We start from the raw sequence: 17,629 nt of genomic DNA, 5'->3' as shown, positions 1-17,629 counted from the left end.
TTTTATCTGGTTTCCCAATATTTTCCTCCCTCGGAAGATATTCAGCCAGCCTTACACAGACTTGACAGGGTATGTAGCAGATTTTCAGCTAACAATTTTCTAATTACAGCCGATCTAAACGCTAAGTCTACTCTTTGGAACAGCGGCTTTTCTGATGCTCGAGGCGAGCAGTTGGTTGATCTGATCGTGGATCATAATCTCTGTGTAAAGAACTTACCTAATAAACCATTGCATTCTCGACGACAAATGGTGAATCTAATATAGATGCTACTTTAACCTCCATTAATCTGGTGGATAGGGTGCAATACTGGGACGTCAATCCGTATCTAATTAATAGTGACCATCGAGCAATCACCACGGTTTTACCGGAGGATAGACAAGTAGATACAACAATAAGGGATTTAAGGCGTTTTCAGATGAACAGGGTGAACTGGACCAGGTTTCGTGAATATCTGAATACAATTTTTAATGGAGATGACAAAGTAATCATTAACACCGTAACAGCAAAAGAATATGTTTTTCTGGTTCAATAATATTTATATCAGGCGATGGCCTATTCGACGAAAAGAAAACAGACAAGAAGAAGTTCTGTCCCATGGTGGTCTTCAGCACTGGCTGAATTGAGACAACAAACTCAACAAGCACGAAAAGCATAGCAAAGGAATAGGTATCTATCGGTCGCAGACACTCAGGCTTTGAAAAATGATAACAGAGACTTGAGGAAGAGGTACCATAAAGCAATTGCTGATAGCTGGGAAAATTGTTGGCGTCTGGTGAAGGAAACAGGAAATGCTGACCCTTGGGGTATAACCTATAAGTTTTCAAGAAATAACTTTTTGTGTGGTGAAATTTACAATACGGTAATTAGAGAGAATCAAGAAACTTCGGACTGGGAATCTACAGTCGAAGCGATAGTGAGTAGCCTCTTTCCTGAAGACTTGCCGTATATGGACAGGCCTGACCAAGCGGAAATTAGACGCAGCCTTAATCGGGAATATAAGGGGACAACTGAAATTGCCATTTTTAACTTGCTTGAGGTAGGAGCTTCAGTAGCTAAATTGAACCATAAAAAATGTCCTGGCATTGACCTTATTGAGAATCAAGTTATTGAAAAATTTTATGAATTCTTCCCTGAAACTTTATTAAACTTATTTAATAAATGCTTGCTAGAAGGGCTTTTCCCTCTTGAATGGAAGCTTGCGCTCCTAAAAATCTTGCATAAACCGGGAAAGCCAAAAACAAACCCCAGAGCATACAGGCTAATCTCTATATTGGCAAATCTTGGCAAATTATTTGAAAGGATGATTGTCCCAAGGATTTTAAAATTATTTACAGAACATAAACTCTCCTCTGATTGCCAGTTTGGATTCAAAAAAGGACGATCCACTGAGGACGCAATCTAAATCTTGCTGACTTGCATTCAGGAGGCAAACAGCAAATATGTTCTTGCTGTTTTTATTGACTTTGAGGGTGCTTTCGATTCCCTCTGATGGGAGAGTACTCTCAGGTAACTGCAACTGGCAAAGTGTGATGACTACCTGTTCAAAGTACTTAGATCTTATTTTAAGGACCAACAAATTAGAGTATGTGCTAAGCATTTATCATACACGACTACCGTTTCAAGAGGATGCCCTCAGGGTTCAGTCTTGGGACCTCTCTTCTGGAATGCAGTGCTAGACCAGTGGCTCACGAGGGATAGCGAGGAGTTCACCAAAGTTGCATATGCAGATGACCTGGTGGTGGCAGTGCAGGGAGGATCAAGACAAATTCTCGAACAAAAAATTCAGTCAGTTTTGGATAATTTAGTGGCATGGACAGGTTTAAATAAACTAAAGATTTCCGTCACCAAGACCAATTTCATGGTGTTTAAACACCACTTCGATTATGGAAGGCCGCCAAAGGTAACCCTATATGGTCCTCAAATTCCATATGTACAGAACACTAAGTATTTGCGTTTAACTTTAGATGATCGTCTCAGGTTTCATGTACATGTCACTAAAAAAAATCAAAAAGTTCGTAGCTACAGTTCTTAGAATTTTCCGCAAGGAATGGGGTTTTTCCTAAAAAAAAAATTCTGGTATTGTACTACAAGACGATATTCCTTCCCATTGTAGTTTATGGTACTGGTATTTGGTTTGCGGCTGCTACCAAGGTTACAACTAAAGCCAAGCTTCTGTCCCTACAACATACAACGCTGTTTACAGTTATACGCGTTCCCAGGACAGTGTCAACAAATGCCTTACAGTTTATTGTAGGTACCATCCACTTGGATTTACACATTATTCCCGATGTATTGTATATAACTTAAAGAAGGGAAGGGCGTTACAAATACTAAATATCACCTCTAATCCAAATAACAACATAAAGGAGGAAAAACGTAGAATTTGGGGTGAGCTTGTGAATTGCTGGCAGCAACGTTGGGATTTGAGTGAGGGTTCATTCCAACCGTAAGCTTTGCAGTGGACAGGAGGGTGTCTTCTTCGTTTGCTCCCACCATGACCACGAGTTACTTAATCACTGGACATTGCTTAAGGGCCAAACTATTTGAAAGAGGATTAGAACCTGACCCCTACTGTTCGTGCAGTGAGGTTGAATCTTGGAGACATGTCATCCTTGAATGCGGAACGTATACTTCAGACCGGCAGGAATTACTAAATAGGTTACCAAACCTCACGGAGGATAATTTACCTCTCTTGGTTCAGAGGTGGGACATCTTTGCTTTGCTTCAGGAATTCTCGGCCAAAGTTTTTAAAAGAAGACAGGAGTTAAGAATCTATTGCAGGATACCAATTAAGGGAAGTGCTGCACATTTGACGACAGAACGCTTCGTGTACCGTCATCTTTATAGGATGTTTCTGGTTTACAGTGCGAGTTCAACTTCCGTCCTGGATACCCAAATGCAGGCTTGCATTTGTGGATGTATTCTAAGTGAAGATAATGTTAATCTAAGTGTTAATGTTAATGTTTTCTAAGTGTTATTGTTAAGTTAATGTCATTCTAAGTGTATGTATGTATGTATTTGCTATTTACATGTAAATAATTGTATAATGTTGCTTTTGTTTCAACAAGTATACATTGTTCCTAGTTGGAATTTTTTTTTTTTTGTTATTATTATTTTATTTTATTTTTTTCCCTGGCCTCCAAGTTTGGGCAGCCTTGGGGGCGGGATTGCTGGCACCTACCAGTATAGCACTACTTCCGGTAGGCGCAGTATTTGTGCATTACAGCACACACAGAGAATGGTTGATCCAGGTGTTGGTTAGTTCCTGGTGGCGAAATGGCCTGACATAACATTCTTTTTTCAGGCCTGTTTTGCAGAGGTTCTGAGCTCTACAAGAGTAATAGGTGGAGATAGGCTTATGGCTAGGAGCCACCCTTGATATCAGGACACACACAAGCAAATGTACAGAAAGACTACAGTATATATAAGAGTATGTATATAAAATCTGTATATAAATCTTGTATATAAATTGATTAATATGTATCTTGAGAATGTATATACAGTTGTGTGTTAATAAATAATAATAAAAAAAAAGTACTACCGAGTATTTACGAATTCACTCGAACTGTGTCCGATGATTGTTGGATTACCAGCAGTTCACTATCCATTTTGTTTTAGTTATTTTTTGTAAGCTCGCGGGGACGGTTGTGCGCGCACGGTTGTAGTTGTGTGGTGATTTTTCCTGTTAATTCTTCCGTGTGATTATTTTAATACCCCATTATGGATAAGTTCGTTTTAAAGCGAAAATGTGAAGGTGAGAACGGCTGTGTGTATATAGTGAAAATAATAAATTGCAAAGATCTAATGAAGTTACACTTGTTACTCCATCTGGACCGAGTGGTGTTAAGAATGTCGTTGGAAAATCTACTAAAACTAAACAGAATACCGCAAAATCGTTGAGAGCTGAGACTAAACCCAAATATCGTTATTATGACGAAAGTTATGTTAATTATGGTTTCATTTCAAAGACGTGTGATCCACCTGTTCTAGTCTGTGTAATATGCAATGAAACTTTGTCTAATAATAGCATGAAGCCCTGTCTATTAGAACGACATCTTGTAAAAAATCATGTCGAATTGAATTGAAATATAAAGTTATTGATTTTTTTAAGCGCAAAGCTAACTCTATAATAAAAAAAAATCAAAAAGTTATTCAAAGTTTTACCCAAACTTCGAATTCTAAAGATGCTTTAGAAACATCTTACGAATTAGCTTTATTAGCTACTAAAAATAAAAAAGCGTACGCAGCGGTTGAAACACTCATCATTCTTGGATAAGATCCCTTATATGCACACAAAACATGTGCATAAAAAGGGGTCTTATAATCTGTTTTTTAGCATTAGCATTAGTAGAGGCATTTGATGCAGGAAAGCAAGCTTATGCAGCATCAGCCAAAAAAAAAAAAAAAAAAAAAACCCACTTCCACTTCACCCCTCTGTTCGTTCAAAATACCTGTCCAGCTGAGCCTTAAACTTATTTAGGCTATCAACTTCCACGACAAGGGATGGAAGTCTGTTCCACCAACCAACCACCCGCTGGCTAAAGGTAAATTTCTGCACATATATCTTACATCTGTCTTTCCTCAATTTGAATTTATGCCCTCTCAGGTGATTATTCTGAGCAAGAGGAAGAATCCCATCAGCATTGAGCATGCTCAAACCATTCAAGGTTTTATACACCTCTATCAGATCACCTCGCCGGTGCCTAGTCTCCAGACACTGTAATTTGCAAAACTTAAGCCTTTCTTCGTAAGAGCACCCCTTTGTTCCATTCACTAATCTTGTTGCCCTTCTCTGTACTCGTTCCAGCAGCTCTACATCCTTCTTGAAATGAGGCCTCCAGGCCTGTATACAGTACTCTAGGTGTGGTCTGACCATTGCCTTATACAAGGGAATAATCACCTCCTTATCCCTGCTAGAAAAATTTCCTATATATCATTGACAATACACCATGAGCTACTCTTGCAGCCCGTCTGCATTGCTCAGAGAACTTCATATCTGCCTGCACAACCACCCCCAGGTCCCTTTCATTCTCTACCACTGTCAGTGTAGTACCACAGAGTTGATACGTTGCTCTGGGTATTTGCTTACTTCCTTTGCTGCCTCCTTTAATATAACTGGATAGATCCCATCCACCCCGGGTGCCTTTCTTGTGTTTGCTATTTCCCATATGTAGTACTTTCTGGGGTTGCTATTTCCCATATGTAGTACTTTACATTTGTCAATGTTAAACTTCATATGCCACCTCTCAGCCCATCTGCTCAACCTTGCCAGATCCTGTTGCAGCCGCATAGTGTCAGTAGTGTCCTTGACAACCCTGCCAACCTTTGTATCGTCTGCAAACTTGGACATTGAGCTTGATATACCATCATCAATATCATTTATAAATACAGAAAATAATGGACGCAACACTGAGCCCTGAGGGACTCCACTAATAACATTAGTCCACGATGAGCAGTGTCCATTGATTACCACTCTCTGTCTTCTCCCCCTCAACCATCCCTTTATCCATAGCAGCAACTTGCCTCCAATGTCACATTGCTCCAATTTGTGTAGCAGTCTTCCATGTGCAACAGTATCAAAAGCCTTTCTAAGATCCAAGTATATAATATCAAAGCTATTCCCTGCATCCAGTTGTTTTGTGACTGCATCATAGTACCCAATCAAATTGGTCAGGCAAGACTTCCTCTTAACAAAACCATGCTGTGTCCGAGCTATAACTGAAGTCTTGTCTAAATGATCCTGCAGTGCTTCTTTAACCAGTGCCTCCATTAATTTTCCTGGAACAGAAGTTAAGCTCACAGGTCTATAATTACTTGTGTCAGCCTTTGATCCTCCTTTGTGAATTGGGGTCACATTTGCACATCTCCAGTCTATGGGTACCTCCCCTGAGTCGAAGGAAGCTCTCATAATTATGGCTAAGGATTTGCTTACTTCCTTTGCTGCCTCCTTTAATATAACTGGATAGATCCCATCCACCCCGGGTGCCTTTCTTGTGTTTATCTTCAACAGTTTCTCTTTCACTTTACTCCCAGTTATTTCAAGATTCTGTAGCTTACTGCTAGAGTTGAATACAAATGTACACCTCTGGCATTTCCCTCGCTGAATAACTCCTCATGTGTGAATGTCGATGCAAAATATTCATTTAGTTTGTTAGCTACCTGAGCAGGATCATCAACAGTTGACCCTTCAATATCAAGTGGACCAATCTGATTCATCCCCTTCCTTCTAGAGTTTACATAAGTAAAGAACTCTTTGCTGTTTTTCTTTGCATCCCTTGCCAAGGATTTCTCGTAATCTGCCTTCGCCTGCCTAACCTCCTTTGTAACTTGGTTGCATATCAACTTGTATCTATCATAGGCTTCTGTGTCATGTGTTAATTTGTAAGTATCCCATGCATTTTTCTTCTCTGCCATATAGTTTATATAGTTTTACTATATAAGAAAAAAGTCTGCGCGGTAGCGTCATCGGGTGGAAAATTCCTGGGTTCGAGTCCCGTCGATGACGCGAGGAACTTTAGTGGGCTTTTTTCACTCCGTTACTGAGTTAGTCGGTCTCAGGTGTAGATAGCGAGGTTTTTATCTCCAGAAACTGTGTTTTTTTCGTCCAGCAAAACAGGCAAATCGACCAAAGAACACACGCAATTTACAGACACGAATACGGGTTAATGTAGTCATTTACGGGTAACTCTAATATAATAATTTTTTTATATATAAGTACAAAAAAAAGTTAACTCGCTGTAAGCACTTAGAATTCAGGTGTAGAGGTTTAGTTGTAGTAAAATATAGGTCCCGTACATATATGGGGGTAGAAAAATAAGAACCTGGTTCTTTGGGGGTACGCGAACAAAAAAGGTTGAGAAACACTGGTATAGACCAATCGATGCTTAGTACATGGTTTTAATGTTTTAAAATGGCTGCTAGCATACACTTTACGTATTGTAAAAGCTCAGGAATGCAAGATACACATAACGAACAAAACATATAACGAACAACGTCTTGAAACGGAACTCGTTCGTAAACCGAGAGTTGCCTGTATTTCGATTCCGTTATCCGTAATATTGTAAAGAAAATGTAGTTCGTCAAGTTCTATTTAAACAGGTCACCGAGCACAAATGACTCGAATTGAATTATTACTGAAAGCGTTACAAAATATTTGAAATACTGTATTAAAAATATAAAATGTTCGAGAGCACAAATAAAATGTTCTGCACCTATTCTTTGTTATTTTGAAAAAAAATTATTACATTTTTGAATAAATCATAAATGAATGTTTTTTGTTTTATATCAAATTATTAAAAAATATTATATTTAAGGTGGTAGAGGGCAGTATCAGTTTATCACGTGACAAGTTAGGCTGCTGTCAGCCATCGTTCCTATCCACGCAAGCCGAAGGGCTGTGGATCGCTGATGTTTCGCTTGCAAGAAATTGGTGCCATCTGATAATGGTCGTTGCTAATATATATAAACAGAAAAGTTAGAAAACGGTTTTTAAGTGCATTCTGATAAAATGGCTTTACGCAAAGTTAAAGGAAATCTTGAGCGAATTTTTGACAAAAACTTGACAGATTTAGTACGTGGAATAAGGAATAATAAGGATAATGAGGTTAGTGTAGTATTACCAGACGATATAGGAATCTTACGGCCAACTTTACTGATAAATATATCGGATAAATATATGTACATACATATATATCTAAATAAATAAGTAAATATGTATACATATATATCGATTATAGCATTATGGGGGTCAGAAATGACGGTACTTGGAAGCCGAGGGGGAGGAGCGCATTGTCAATTTTTCTATGGCAAAAGGTGTTTGGTGTGCATCGGTGTTTATGCACATGGGTCGAATGAACTTTAAATGTTGCCTTTTACTATTGTTCTTGTTTTATTTCAGTGATAGCAGATAAGTGCTTTTTTATTTTTTTTTTTTGATGCAACAATCGTAAACATTGACAGATAAGGAGTGCCACTTCAGCGCTTTTTTTTTTTTTATTTTTTTAAATTGGTTTAGTGATTTATTTGCAGTTATAATGTAATGAAATTTTTTGAAATATTAAAGAACTGACTTCTCTGGGTTGTTTGCTTCGATCATTTTATTTGATTGAATTAGTAGTAAAGTAATATTGTATTATTATTTATTAATATTTATATATATTTTTAGTGGTACTTTATTTTTTTTCCTTACTTCATTATTTTTTCAACAGCGTAAAATCGTTCATAAATAGAAACTGCTTATTCAACCAACTTTGCAGCGTACTTAAGCACTAGCATGTAAACCAATAAATTACTACTTAAATATTTGCTAAATTCTTGAGTGTTTAGTGCCAGTGCTAGCCTGATTTCGCTTATTCGCTCAGGAGTTTTACTTGGACAGCGGTGATTAAGTTGTGCCGTTGCGTGACCAATGTTACGCACGAAATTAGTGGTCAGCTTCACGCTTTTATTGGCCTATAGCATTACTCAACTGAAGAACATATGCATTTTATGATTGACTTTTGTCGTGAATCTTATACATGAGAACTACTTCCGCATCCGGGATTCGGATCCACGAATGTCAACTTCAGTCATGAAGCTTCACAACCTTGTTACCATGCTCTGTATTTCATTTGTTTTACGTGTTTTGTTCACGCTCCACATTGGTTAAAAGGAGTTAAAATTTGTTTGTAAAATAACTTCTTTGAATTAAGATGAACACAAATAAAAAAAAAAAAAGTTCTGTATTTTTTTAATGTCTTTGGTGCTTGTATGAGAAGGACTGTAGTAACCACTTGTGAAACAGACTTTGCTCAATAGGATACTGGAGTTCAGTTCTCATTCCAGAACAGTTATTGAGGGTTGGTGCAGGGGTGTAATGCTTCTGGGCCCCAGATTGCAAAGACAAGGAAAGTATTAATTCTTGCACTTGGTCTCCTGAATGTTAGGACTGGCCCTGCCCTTATTTATTGTTTTGATGTAATTTTTATAGCATATATCTGTTGACTGTAAGTTGATCCATGGACATGCAATTGGTGTTTTTTTTTTGGTTGTAGAGTATCCAAGTATTCAATCAATAAGTATATAGCACAATGTATCCTGCTTTTTTATGTTTTTTGCTGAAAAAGATATTTAACCATATAATAGATTTCATTTATCATTAGGACAAAAGAGTGTATCAAGGATACTCTACTAAAAAAAAAAAAAAGTAGCTGATTATATTAATCAGTCATGTTGAGTGATTCAGAATTTTTCCTGTCAAATTTTCTACCTGTTATTGATAGTGCTGGTTATCAATAACAGGTAGAAGAAGAATATACTCTGTATAATTAGCAGAAAGTGCCAATCCTTTCTGATTAAGCTGATGACAAGATTCAATAAGGAATTGTGGGAGTTAATATTTATATATTTATTAAAACTTACCAGGAACCTTTCAAACCCACCTTTCCACTATTCAATTCATATACTTTAAGGTATATGAAGACTTCTCAAGGAAGTCTTCATATTCTCAGTTCCTTTGAAGACGATGTCTCAGGAATGTGAGAGTAATTATATCTTTTAGTCGTCGGCTTCCAAGGGTGTTGCACCAAACAAAATTCCACTTCACAGGACAGGCTCGTGTTTTTGAATAACTACTCAGTTTTTTTTTTATTTTAAACTAACAGGAAATTTTATTACATTTATATATACATTATATAAAAGTACACATGAGATATCTACTATATAACACGTTATATATATACATACAACAAACAACAATTCCTCAACTATGTATTTGAATCTACTATATACATACTGGATTATCCCTTTTTGTTGGAACAAGAATATTTAGACTCATACCCATACATTTCATTATTATAATTCACACTTTAGAATCATTCTTATTCTTATTTCTCGCTGAAATATGTAGCTTGTCGTACAAGTGGGTTAAAAGTTAAAGAGCCACAGGTTGCTGACCCCTGATCTTTTTTTTTTTTTTTTTTACGAAAACCCAAAACACAAGAGATATTAGAACCTATAGTACTTAGTACCATGCTTGGGTTGGATGTTAGAAGATAAAAGAAAATATTTAGACTTGAACTTGTGTAGACTGTAATTTTCAGGAAATACGTATGAAGGAAGGTTGTTCCAGAAAATGGCAGTTGAATGAATAAACGAGGAAGATGAAAAGTTGGTTCTGTGAGTTTGAAGTTGGACAGTAAATGGATGTTGGCTGGTGGCGGCACGTGTTCGGACTGTTTTGAAAGAGAGAGCGGGAATTATAGAAGCCAATTCAGAAGAACAGTGCCCATGGAAGTATCTGTAGAAGAGGCATGCAGCAGAAACAGTGCGTCTATGAGAAAGCGAGTGGAGAGACTCTGTTGGAGATGAGTCATTAATTAACCTAACTGCCCTCTTCTGAATGGAATCTAGAAACCTGAGAGAGGATTTGGGGGCACCACCCCAAATGTGGGAACAATATTCCATGGTAGGATGGATTTGCGATTTGTGCAGAGTGAACAGCTGTTAGGAAGAAAAGTAACGCTGAGAGCGAAAGAGAAAACCAAGTTTAGATGCAGAGGAAGCAATATTTGTAATGTGCTTGTGCCAAGAGAGATTAGAAGTCAGGGTAATCCCCAAAATAGATATATCATCTTGCCTAGAAATTGGAGTGTCGCCAAAGATAAGCATAGGAGCAGAAGAATCCTTTTTGCAAGATATAAGACAAGACTGAGTTTTAGAAGGATTGAAATCAACTAAGTTGTCTTTGCTCCACTGGAGAATTACCTGGAGAGCGGCATTTAAGGAATTGGTAGCAGATATTCGAGAAGTTGAAGCTGATTGAGCAGGGCAAGGTTTTTCAAAATGGAAAGTGGAATGCTGTCATCGGCAAAACTATGGATAGGATTTCCAGTCAATGGAAGGTCTTTAATATACAAGAGGAAAAGAACTGAACCTTGGGGACACAAGCATTAGTGGAGAAGTTAGAAGACAGAGAACCATCTATAATCACCCTCAGTGAGCGATCGGAGAGAAAACTGGATAACCAATTACAAAAAACAGTTGGGAAACCATAAGATGGAAGCTTGCTTAGAAGACCTTTATGCCAAACACGATCAAAAGCCTTTGAGATGTCAAGAGCAACTGCTTGTGTTTCACTGAACTTTTCCATTGAATTTGTCTATCCATTGGAGAAGAGACAATCACCAAGTTGTGATCTGAGGTGCCTAAAGGACCACTCACTTCGACCGTGTTCTCAAAAGAGTTGTTTGTGAGAAAAAGATCAAGCGTGTTGGCTATATGGTTAGGATTGTCTGGTATTCTTGTAGTAAATGAACAATCTGTGCAAGGTCATTAGTAATTGCAAAAACCTCAGCATCTCGACCAGCCGGGTCAGTGTGACTAGAAAACGGAAGCCAGTTGGAGTTGTGAACATTAAAATCACCAAGGAAAATTACCTCACTGTTAGGAAAGTTGGACTGGAGAAAGTCAAGTTGCAAGGAGAGGAAGTCAAAGAGCTCCAAGTGATTAGTGGAGTTGGGAGAATGGTAGAGACAACAGATGAATTTGACACGATGAGGTAGAGAGATTTTAAGCCAGAAAAGATCAAAAAGAGGAGGTTCTAAGTTACCAAGTCTTTGACAGGGAATATCAGAATGGACATATACACAAGTACCACCTTTGAGGTGAAAGGAATCATAGAGCAAATAGTTAGGGCAACTGAGATGAGCAATAGTTGAATCAACCAGTAACTGAGATTCTGTCAGAAAAAGTACATGGAGTCTGGCAGATTGCAAGTGGAAATGGACATCGTTGAGATTAGAATTGAGACCATGTATATTTGTGAAATGAACTAGGAAGTATTTGAGAGGTTTAGATCTTTTCGCAGATAAGCTTACTCTATTAGTTTGACAATTCATGGTGTATTCAATAGTAAGAAAAAGTGTGTGGGGGGGACATGCTGTATGAAGTAATTAAATTTTTGGACATGGCGTACACATGGTAAGAATATACCCACATCCTTGACATAACGTGGCCTCGACAATGCCCCCCCCCCCCCCCCCGTATTCACACTACTCGGACTCCCTCCAGTCGCTATCTGGCAGAGTAGAGGTTACAAGGTTATGCACTAGCTGATCCAGAAGCCTCCTAAAGAGTTACCAATAGGTTCGGTCCGGTGTACTAAATAGCAGCCGGCCTACGAACACTATTTTAGAGCTGTACCCTCGAAATGTAAGGAAAATTGTATCTCGCCATGATGTCCATCATAACCTCAAAAGTCATCAGTCATATTGCATAATGGAAGAGATAGGGAAGGGTTGACCGGAACTCGGTGGTCAGGTTGTGAAAACGTAAGGAATGTGGGATCTCACCATAGTGCCTGTCATAACTTTTTGAGAAATGTCTCGCATACCGCATGATTGAGGAAATGGAGATGAGGCTGTAGTTTGCTCTGTCGACCAAAAACATGGGTTTTTCCACTTAAAACCTCCTTTAAGCAAAGTAGTGGTAGTGTTATTGCACCATATGTGGTATCTACTACTTAAAATGATATTTTTTACTATTTCTTAGCATCATAGAGGCTCGTTCCTCTGTGGGATGTGGTGCATCACCCCACCCTTCCTTTTCTGTCTCCCTCTTTCTTTTCTGTCTATGGTATGTACAATGTATTTGAATGTCTTCAAATACATTGTACATACCATAGAAAAGCTCATTGTCCCATATTTTTGAGTAAAACCAAGCCTCCATTAGCTGTACTGTGTTGTCATTATTTCTCCTAATCAGAGTTCATACTCATTTTATTTGTAATACTCTTAAAATTTCATTCCAATAAGACTAAGTTTTCTTGTATTTTTCACTACAATAACACATCTCTTACAGTTATTTAAACATTTTTTTGCCTAGCTTTATCTTCCTGTTCCTTTGGATTGTGATTGTCTTTCTTATATTCAATAATGTGGTCCTCTATAAAGAGCTATTATGATGAGTGCTAGTGTTATTTTGAGCCATATCTTCAATAAAACATATTTGAATTTTATAAATTTCTTGTTCTCCCACTGTAACCATTGAATAACTGTATACTGATCTGTTTTGGGTGCATCAGCAGCGTTCTGGGAAATTATTGAGCTTTAATAATCATGTAACAGTGAAAAAAAAAAAAATTTGAAATGCCTTACGAAAAATTAAACCGTTCAAAATAAAGCAGGTCTTGCTTTTTTTTTTTAACTAGAATGCTGATATATTGATTTAAGTGCATGTTCACTTGCTCCTTCTACCTCTATATCTTTTGTATCACATGTCACATGTTTAATTGAAGAACCCTCATAATTTCAAAGTGAAATCTCTGAATGCATTTCAAGAAAATCTACTCCCCATGTATATATTAATTTTTTGACAGACAGATAGACTTATAGACCTCTATATTTTGAAAATTTCCACTGTCACATGAGATTTCACATCAGGACAAACCTAGTATGTTTTTTTTCCTTTCTTTAATCAAAATTTTTCTGTTATGTGACATTATTTAAGTATCATTTATCTGTTAACCAATTTTTTGACAGACAGACTTATAGACCACTACATTTTGAAAATTTCCACTGTCACATGAGATTTCACATCAGAGATTTCATTACCAGTTTAGCACTCCTTGGGGGGGGGGGTTGCTAAACTGGTGGGCTACATGCAGTTCTGGAGGATTTGTCTTGTAGCCAGTACTGTGTTTTCAACTTTTACAGGTTTTGCAGATTCATAGTGTTAAACTTATATGAAAATGACAATACTTCACCATTATCCCTCAGAATCTAACTACCTGCTTTATGTAGCTTGGTATGTAAAATGGCACTTCTTTGATTGATTCCTTGAATGATGGGCAGTGTACTTTATAAACCGGCCACTCGGTATGCGTGTGTGTACAGGAATCCCTCGTTTGTCATTTTTTTTAATTCGTTGCCACTTGCTATCATGTGCACGCCATGGTCTTGATAGATCCCATTGGGTCATATTGCTGTTAAATCAGTTTGCTTTGTATATTATTGAGAATTTTTTTAAATTTCTTATAATGTTCTGTTTTTTCTTGTAAGAAACAAATGTTTCTTCTGTTTTAATACTTGAACTGTGAATCATGTCAGTTAACGCGACTCTGGTTTCAACTATAATAAATGATAAACCACCTCAATTGACTGAGCGACCATCACCTTGATTCTTCTAGTTTCAAGAACAGTCACTAGATAGTATATGCATATTGAATTGAAGCTCCCAGAGCTGATTGTACACATCTTTTCTCAGCTCGTGTTTCGTTAGTCACAATGAAAAGAGTTAACTATTGTTTTTTTTTTTTTTTTTTTAATTTTTACCTTCCTTTGTAGGCCCTAAAATTTCATAGGCCCTATGCACTGTGCCTAATGGAAAATCCGGCTCTGACAGTGCCAAAAAGTCTGGATCTTCAGTTTTTTCAAAACATCTTCACAAATTTGGACTCGTCTCATTCTTTGATCTTCATTCAAAATTTTTGGCACCACCTTGGCACATGCTTTTCTCAAACCTTACTTTTCAGTTTAAAATTTGTCTATTTCTTTGTCCATATTGAGTTCTGATGCAACCATTCTAATGCTTAAATGATGACCATTTCTAATCAATGTCCTTACTGTCCACATTTTCATCAGTTTTCTGTGGATACTGGATGGCCTTTTCGTTCATCTTCTTACACACTCTCTTCCTTCTAAAAATCTTTTATGGCATTCAAATATGCGATCTCTTGACATAGTATCTTTCCCATAAACTTAACGTAATAACTTAACTTTCAATTGGTGTTTTCTCTAGTTTTGTTCAAAATTTGAGGTTGATTCATTGTTTGATTCTTTTGTCTGTCAATTTTCCAGCAAACTGAAAAACACAAGTTAATGAAACCTATCCCACTGCAAAGCAAATGAGCATGTTGGAACATGAATTGGCAGACAACAAGGGAAAGGTTCAAGGTAAACTAGTATATCTTTGATAGTTGACACTTGGTGTTCAGAGGTTGCTTGCACAGTCCCGTTATTTAATAGCTACACCTCATATTTCAGTCTGCTGACTCAAATGCAGTTCTCAGCAATATGGTCTCTTAGTGACTAGTTGTATTCACTTCTAATGTGTTTTGCATTTCTTGATGTTCTTTTTTTTCCTATAACTTTCACTGTTAATGTTTTCAGTTTCATGTTGTTAAAACTCATCATGGAGTAAGTTATTGGTCCTGCTTCATGATGAGTTGGCAAGCCTTCAAATAGGTCACACAAATATCACTCATAGTTATCTATTAAGAGGGGGAGATCCCCTGCTGAGTGTCATCACTGCAACACAGTGCTTTCAGTAAAACATATTCTTGTTGAATGTCTAAAATATGCAAGAGAATGCCAGAATCTTTTCAGTCCAGCCACAACAATGCTAGGAGTATAGTTAATAAATTTGATGAGCTTGAAGTGCTAGTGAAGACATCAAAGGCAGATATTGTTGGGATATCAGAGATGTGGTTTCACACAAACATAACCAGTGCAGAATTGGAATTTAGGGAGTACAATGTGTACAGAAAGGATAGACAAGTCAAGAAGGGAGGAGGGATTATGCTGTTAGTTAAGAAACACATAAAATCTAAGGAAGTGCATCCAGTTGATGTTGGTGGACAATGCAATGTCGAATCTGTTTGGTGTGACATAAGCACTGGGAAAGGAAAAATGAGGTCGGTGTGTTATAGGCCTAATGAATCTGATGAGTATAATGAGCAATTGTGCAGAGAAATAGAGTGGGCCAGTAAATCAGAATGTCTTATAATGGGGGATTTTAATTTTCCAGATATCAACTGGAACTTGTGGATTGGTCATTCGCACACTAGCAAGACTTTTGTGGATTTATTGGATGACTGTTTTCTACAGCAACATGTTCGAGAGGCAACCAGAGGGAGTAATACTCTTGATCTGATTAAAAGCTCTGATTATTCATGCATTAAGAATTTGCAGATAAAGGAACCACTTGGTGACAGTGATCACAATGTACTGATGTGGGAATTACTTAAAGATGTAACTACCATCAATGCTAAAGGGAAAGGCTGTTGCTTTTGTAAAGGTGACTACAGGGGTCTCAGACAGTTTTTAAATTCGGTACAGTGGGATCAGCTGATTATGTTACCAACGTTGAATTCTAAATGGGAAGCCTTCGGGGACTTAATTTTGGAGGGTACTAGGCTTTTCATTCCAACTAAGAAATACTGTTCAAGCTTTAGGCCTAAATGGATGTCAGATGAACTAACGAGGCTCGTGGCAGAGAAGAAAAATGTATGGGATGCATATAAAGTATCAGGTGATACAGAAGCCTATGGCAGATATAAACTAGTCTGTAATCAAGTCACAAAGGAGGTTAGGCAGGTGAAGGCACATTACAAGAAATCCTTGGCAAAGGATGCAAAGAGTTCTTATGTAAACTCCAGAAGGAAAAAGATGAATCAGATTGGAACACTTAACATAGATGGGTTTACTATTGATGATCATGCTCAGGCAGCTGATAAACAGAATGAGTATTTTGCATCTACATTCACACATGAGGAGTTATTCAATGAGGGTAGTGCCAGAAGTTTATCAAACTCTAACAGGGAGCTAAGTGATTTGTAATAACTGAGAGCAAAGTGGAGGAGAAATTGTTGAAGTTAAACATAAAAAAGTCACCTGGGGTGGATGGGATCTATCCAGTTATATGAAAGGAGGCAGCAAAGGAAGTAAGCAAACCCTTAGCCATAATTATGAGAGCTTCCTTGGACTCAGGGGATAATACTTGATACTGAAAAATATATATAGCATTATAACTGTGTTGGTATACAAGTTTAGGGTTATAATTTTGTACTGAAATTGAAATTAAATTGAAATTATGACTCAGACCAGAGCACACCTCTATGGACTGGAGGTGTGCAAATGTATCACCAATTCACAAAGGGGTGTCAAAAGGTGACACAAGTAACTATAGACCTCTTAGTTTAATTTGTGTTCTGGGGAAAATAATGGAGTCACTGGTTAAAGAAGCATTGCAGGGTCATCTAGACAAGACTGCAGTAATAGTCAAGACAGAGCATGGGTTTGTTAAAGATCCTTTCTGACCAACTTGATTGGATACTATGATGTGGTCACAAAGGAACTGAATGCCAAAAATAATTTTGATATCATATACTTGGATTTCAGGAAAGCCTTTGGTACTGTTGCAAATGGAAAACTGCTGTACAAATTGAAGATATATGGCATTAAGGGTAAGTTGCTACAATGGATAAAGGGATGGTTGAGTGGGAGACGACAGAGAGTGGTAATCAGTGGACACTGCTCTTCATGGACAAATGTTATTAGTGTAGTTATCCAGGGTTCGGTGTTGTGCCCATTGTTGTTTTGTATATTTATCAATGATATTGATGAAGGTATATCCGATATAATGTCCAAGTTTGCAGATGATACAAAGGTTGGCAGGGTTGTTAACAACTGTAAAGACAGTATGCTATTCCAACTGGATCTAGATAACTTGGGCAAATTGGCTGAGAAGTGGCAACTGAAGTTTTACGTTGACAAATGCAAAGTACTGCATATGGGGTAGCAATAACCAAAGAGAAACGTACCAACTGTGTGGTACTATACTCAGGGAAGTGGAAAATGAAAAAGACCTGGT

General features: G+C 37.5%; 1 protein-coding gene across 2 annotated transcripts in view; it reads left to right on the top strand.

The window, feature by feature from the left end:
* The first annotated feature begins 7,370 nt into the window (after positions 1–7,370).
* g (adaptor-related protein complex 3, delta 1 subunit-like garnet) overlaps positions 7,371–17,629 on the top strand; it is a 364,057-nt gene continuing 353,798 nt past the window's right edge. For both annotated transcript variants that reach the window (XM_090374354.1, XM_090374353.1), the window contains exon 1: positions 7,371–7,604. In XM_090374354.1, coding sequence (XP_090230480.1) covers positions 7,509–7,604 — 96 coding nt within the window. In that variant the 5' untranslated portion in view covers positions 7,371–7,508. The remainder of the gene's footprint in view (positions 7,605–17,629) is intronic.

The sequence above is a fragment of the Mastigoproctus giganteus genome, chromosome 5 (assembly GCF_048544385.1).
Source record: "Mastigoproctus giganteus isolate SK-2022 chromosome 5, ASM4854438v1, whole genome shotgun sequence".
Taxonomy (NCBI): Eukaryota; Metazoa; Arthropoda; class Arachnida; order Uropygi; family Thelyphonidae; genus Mastigoproctus; species Mastigoproctus giganteus.
This window is presented reverse-complemented; position numbering and strand designations above follow the sequence as displayed.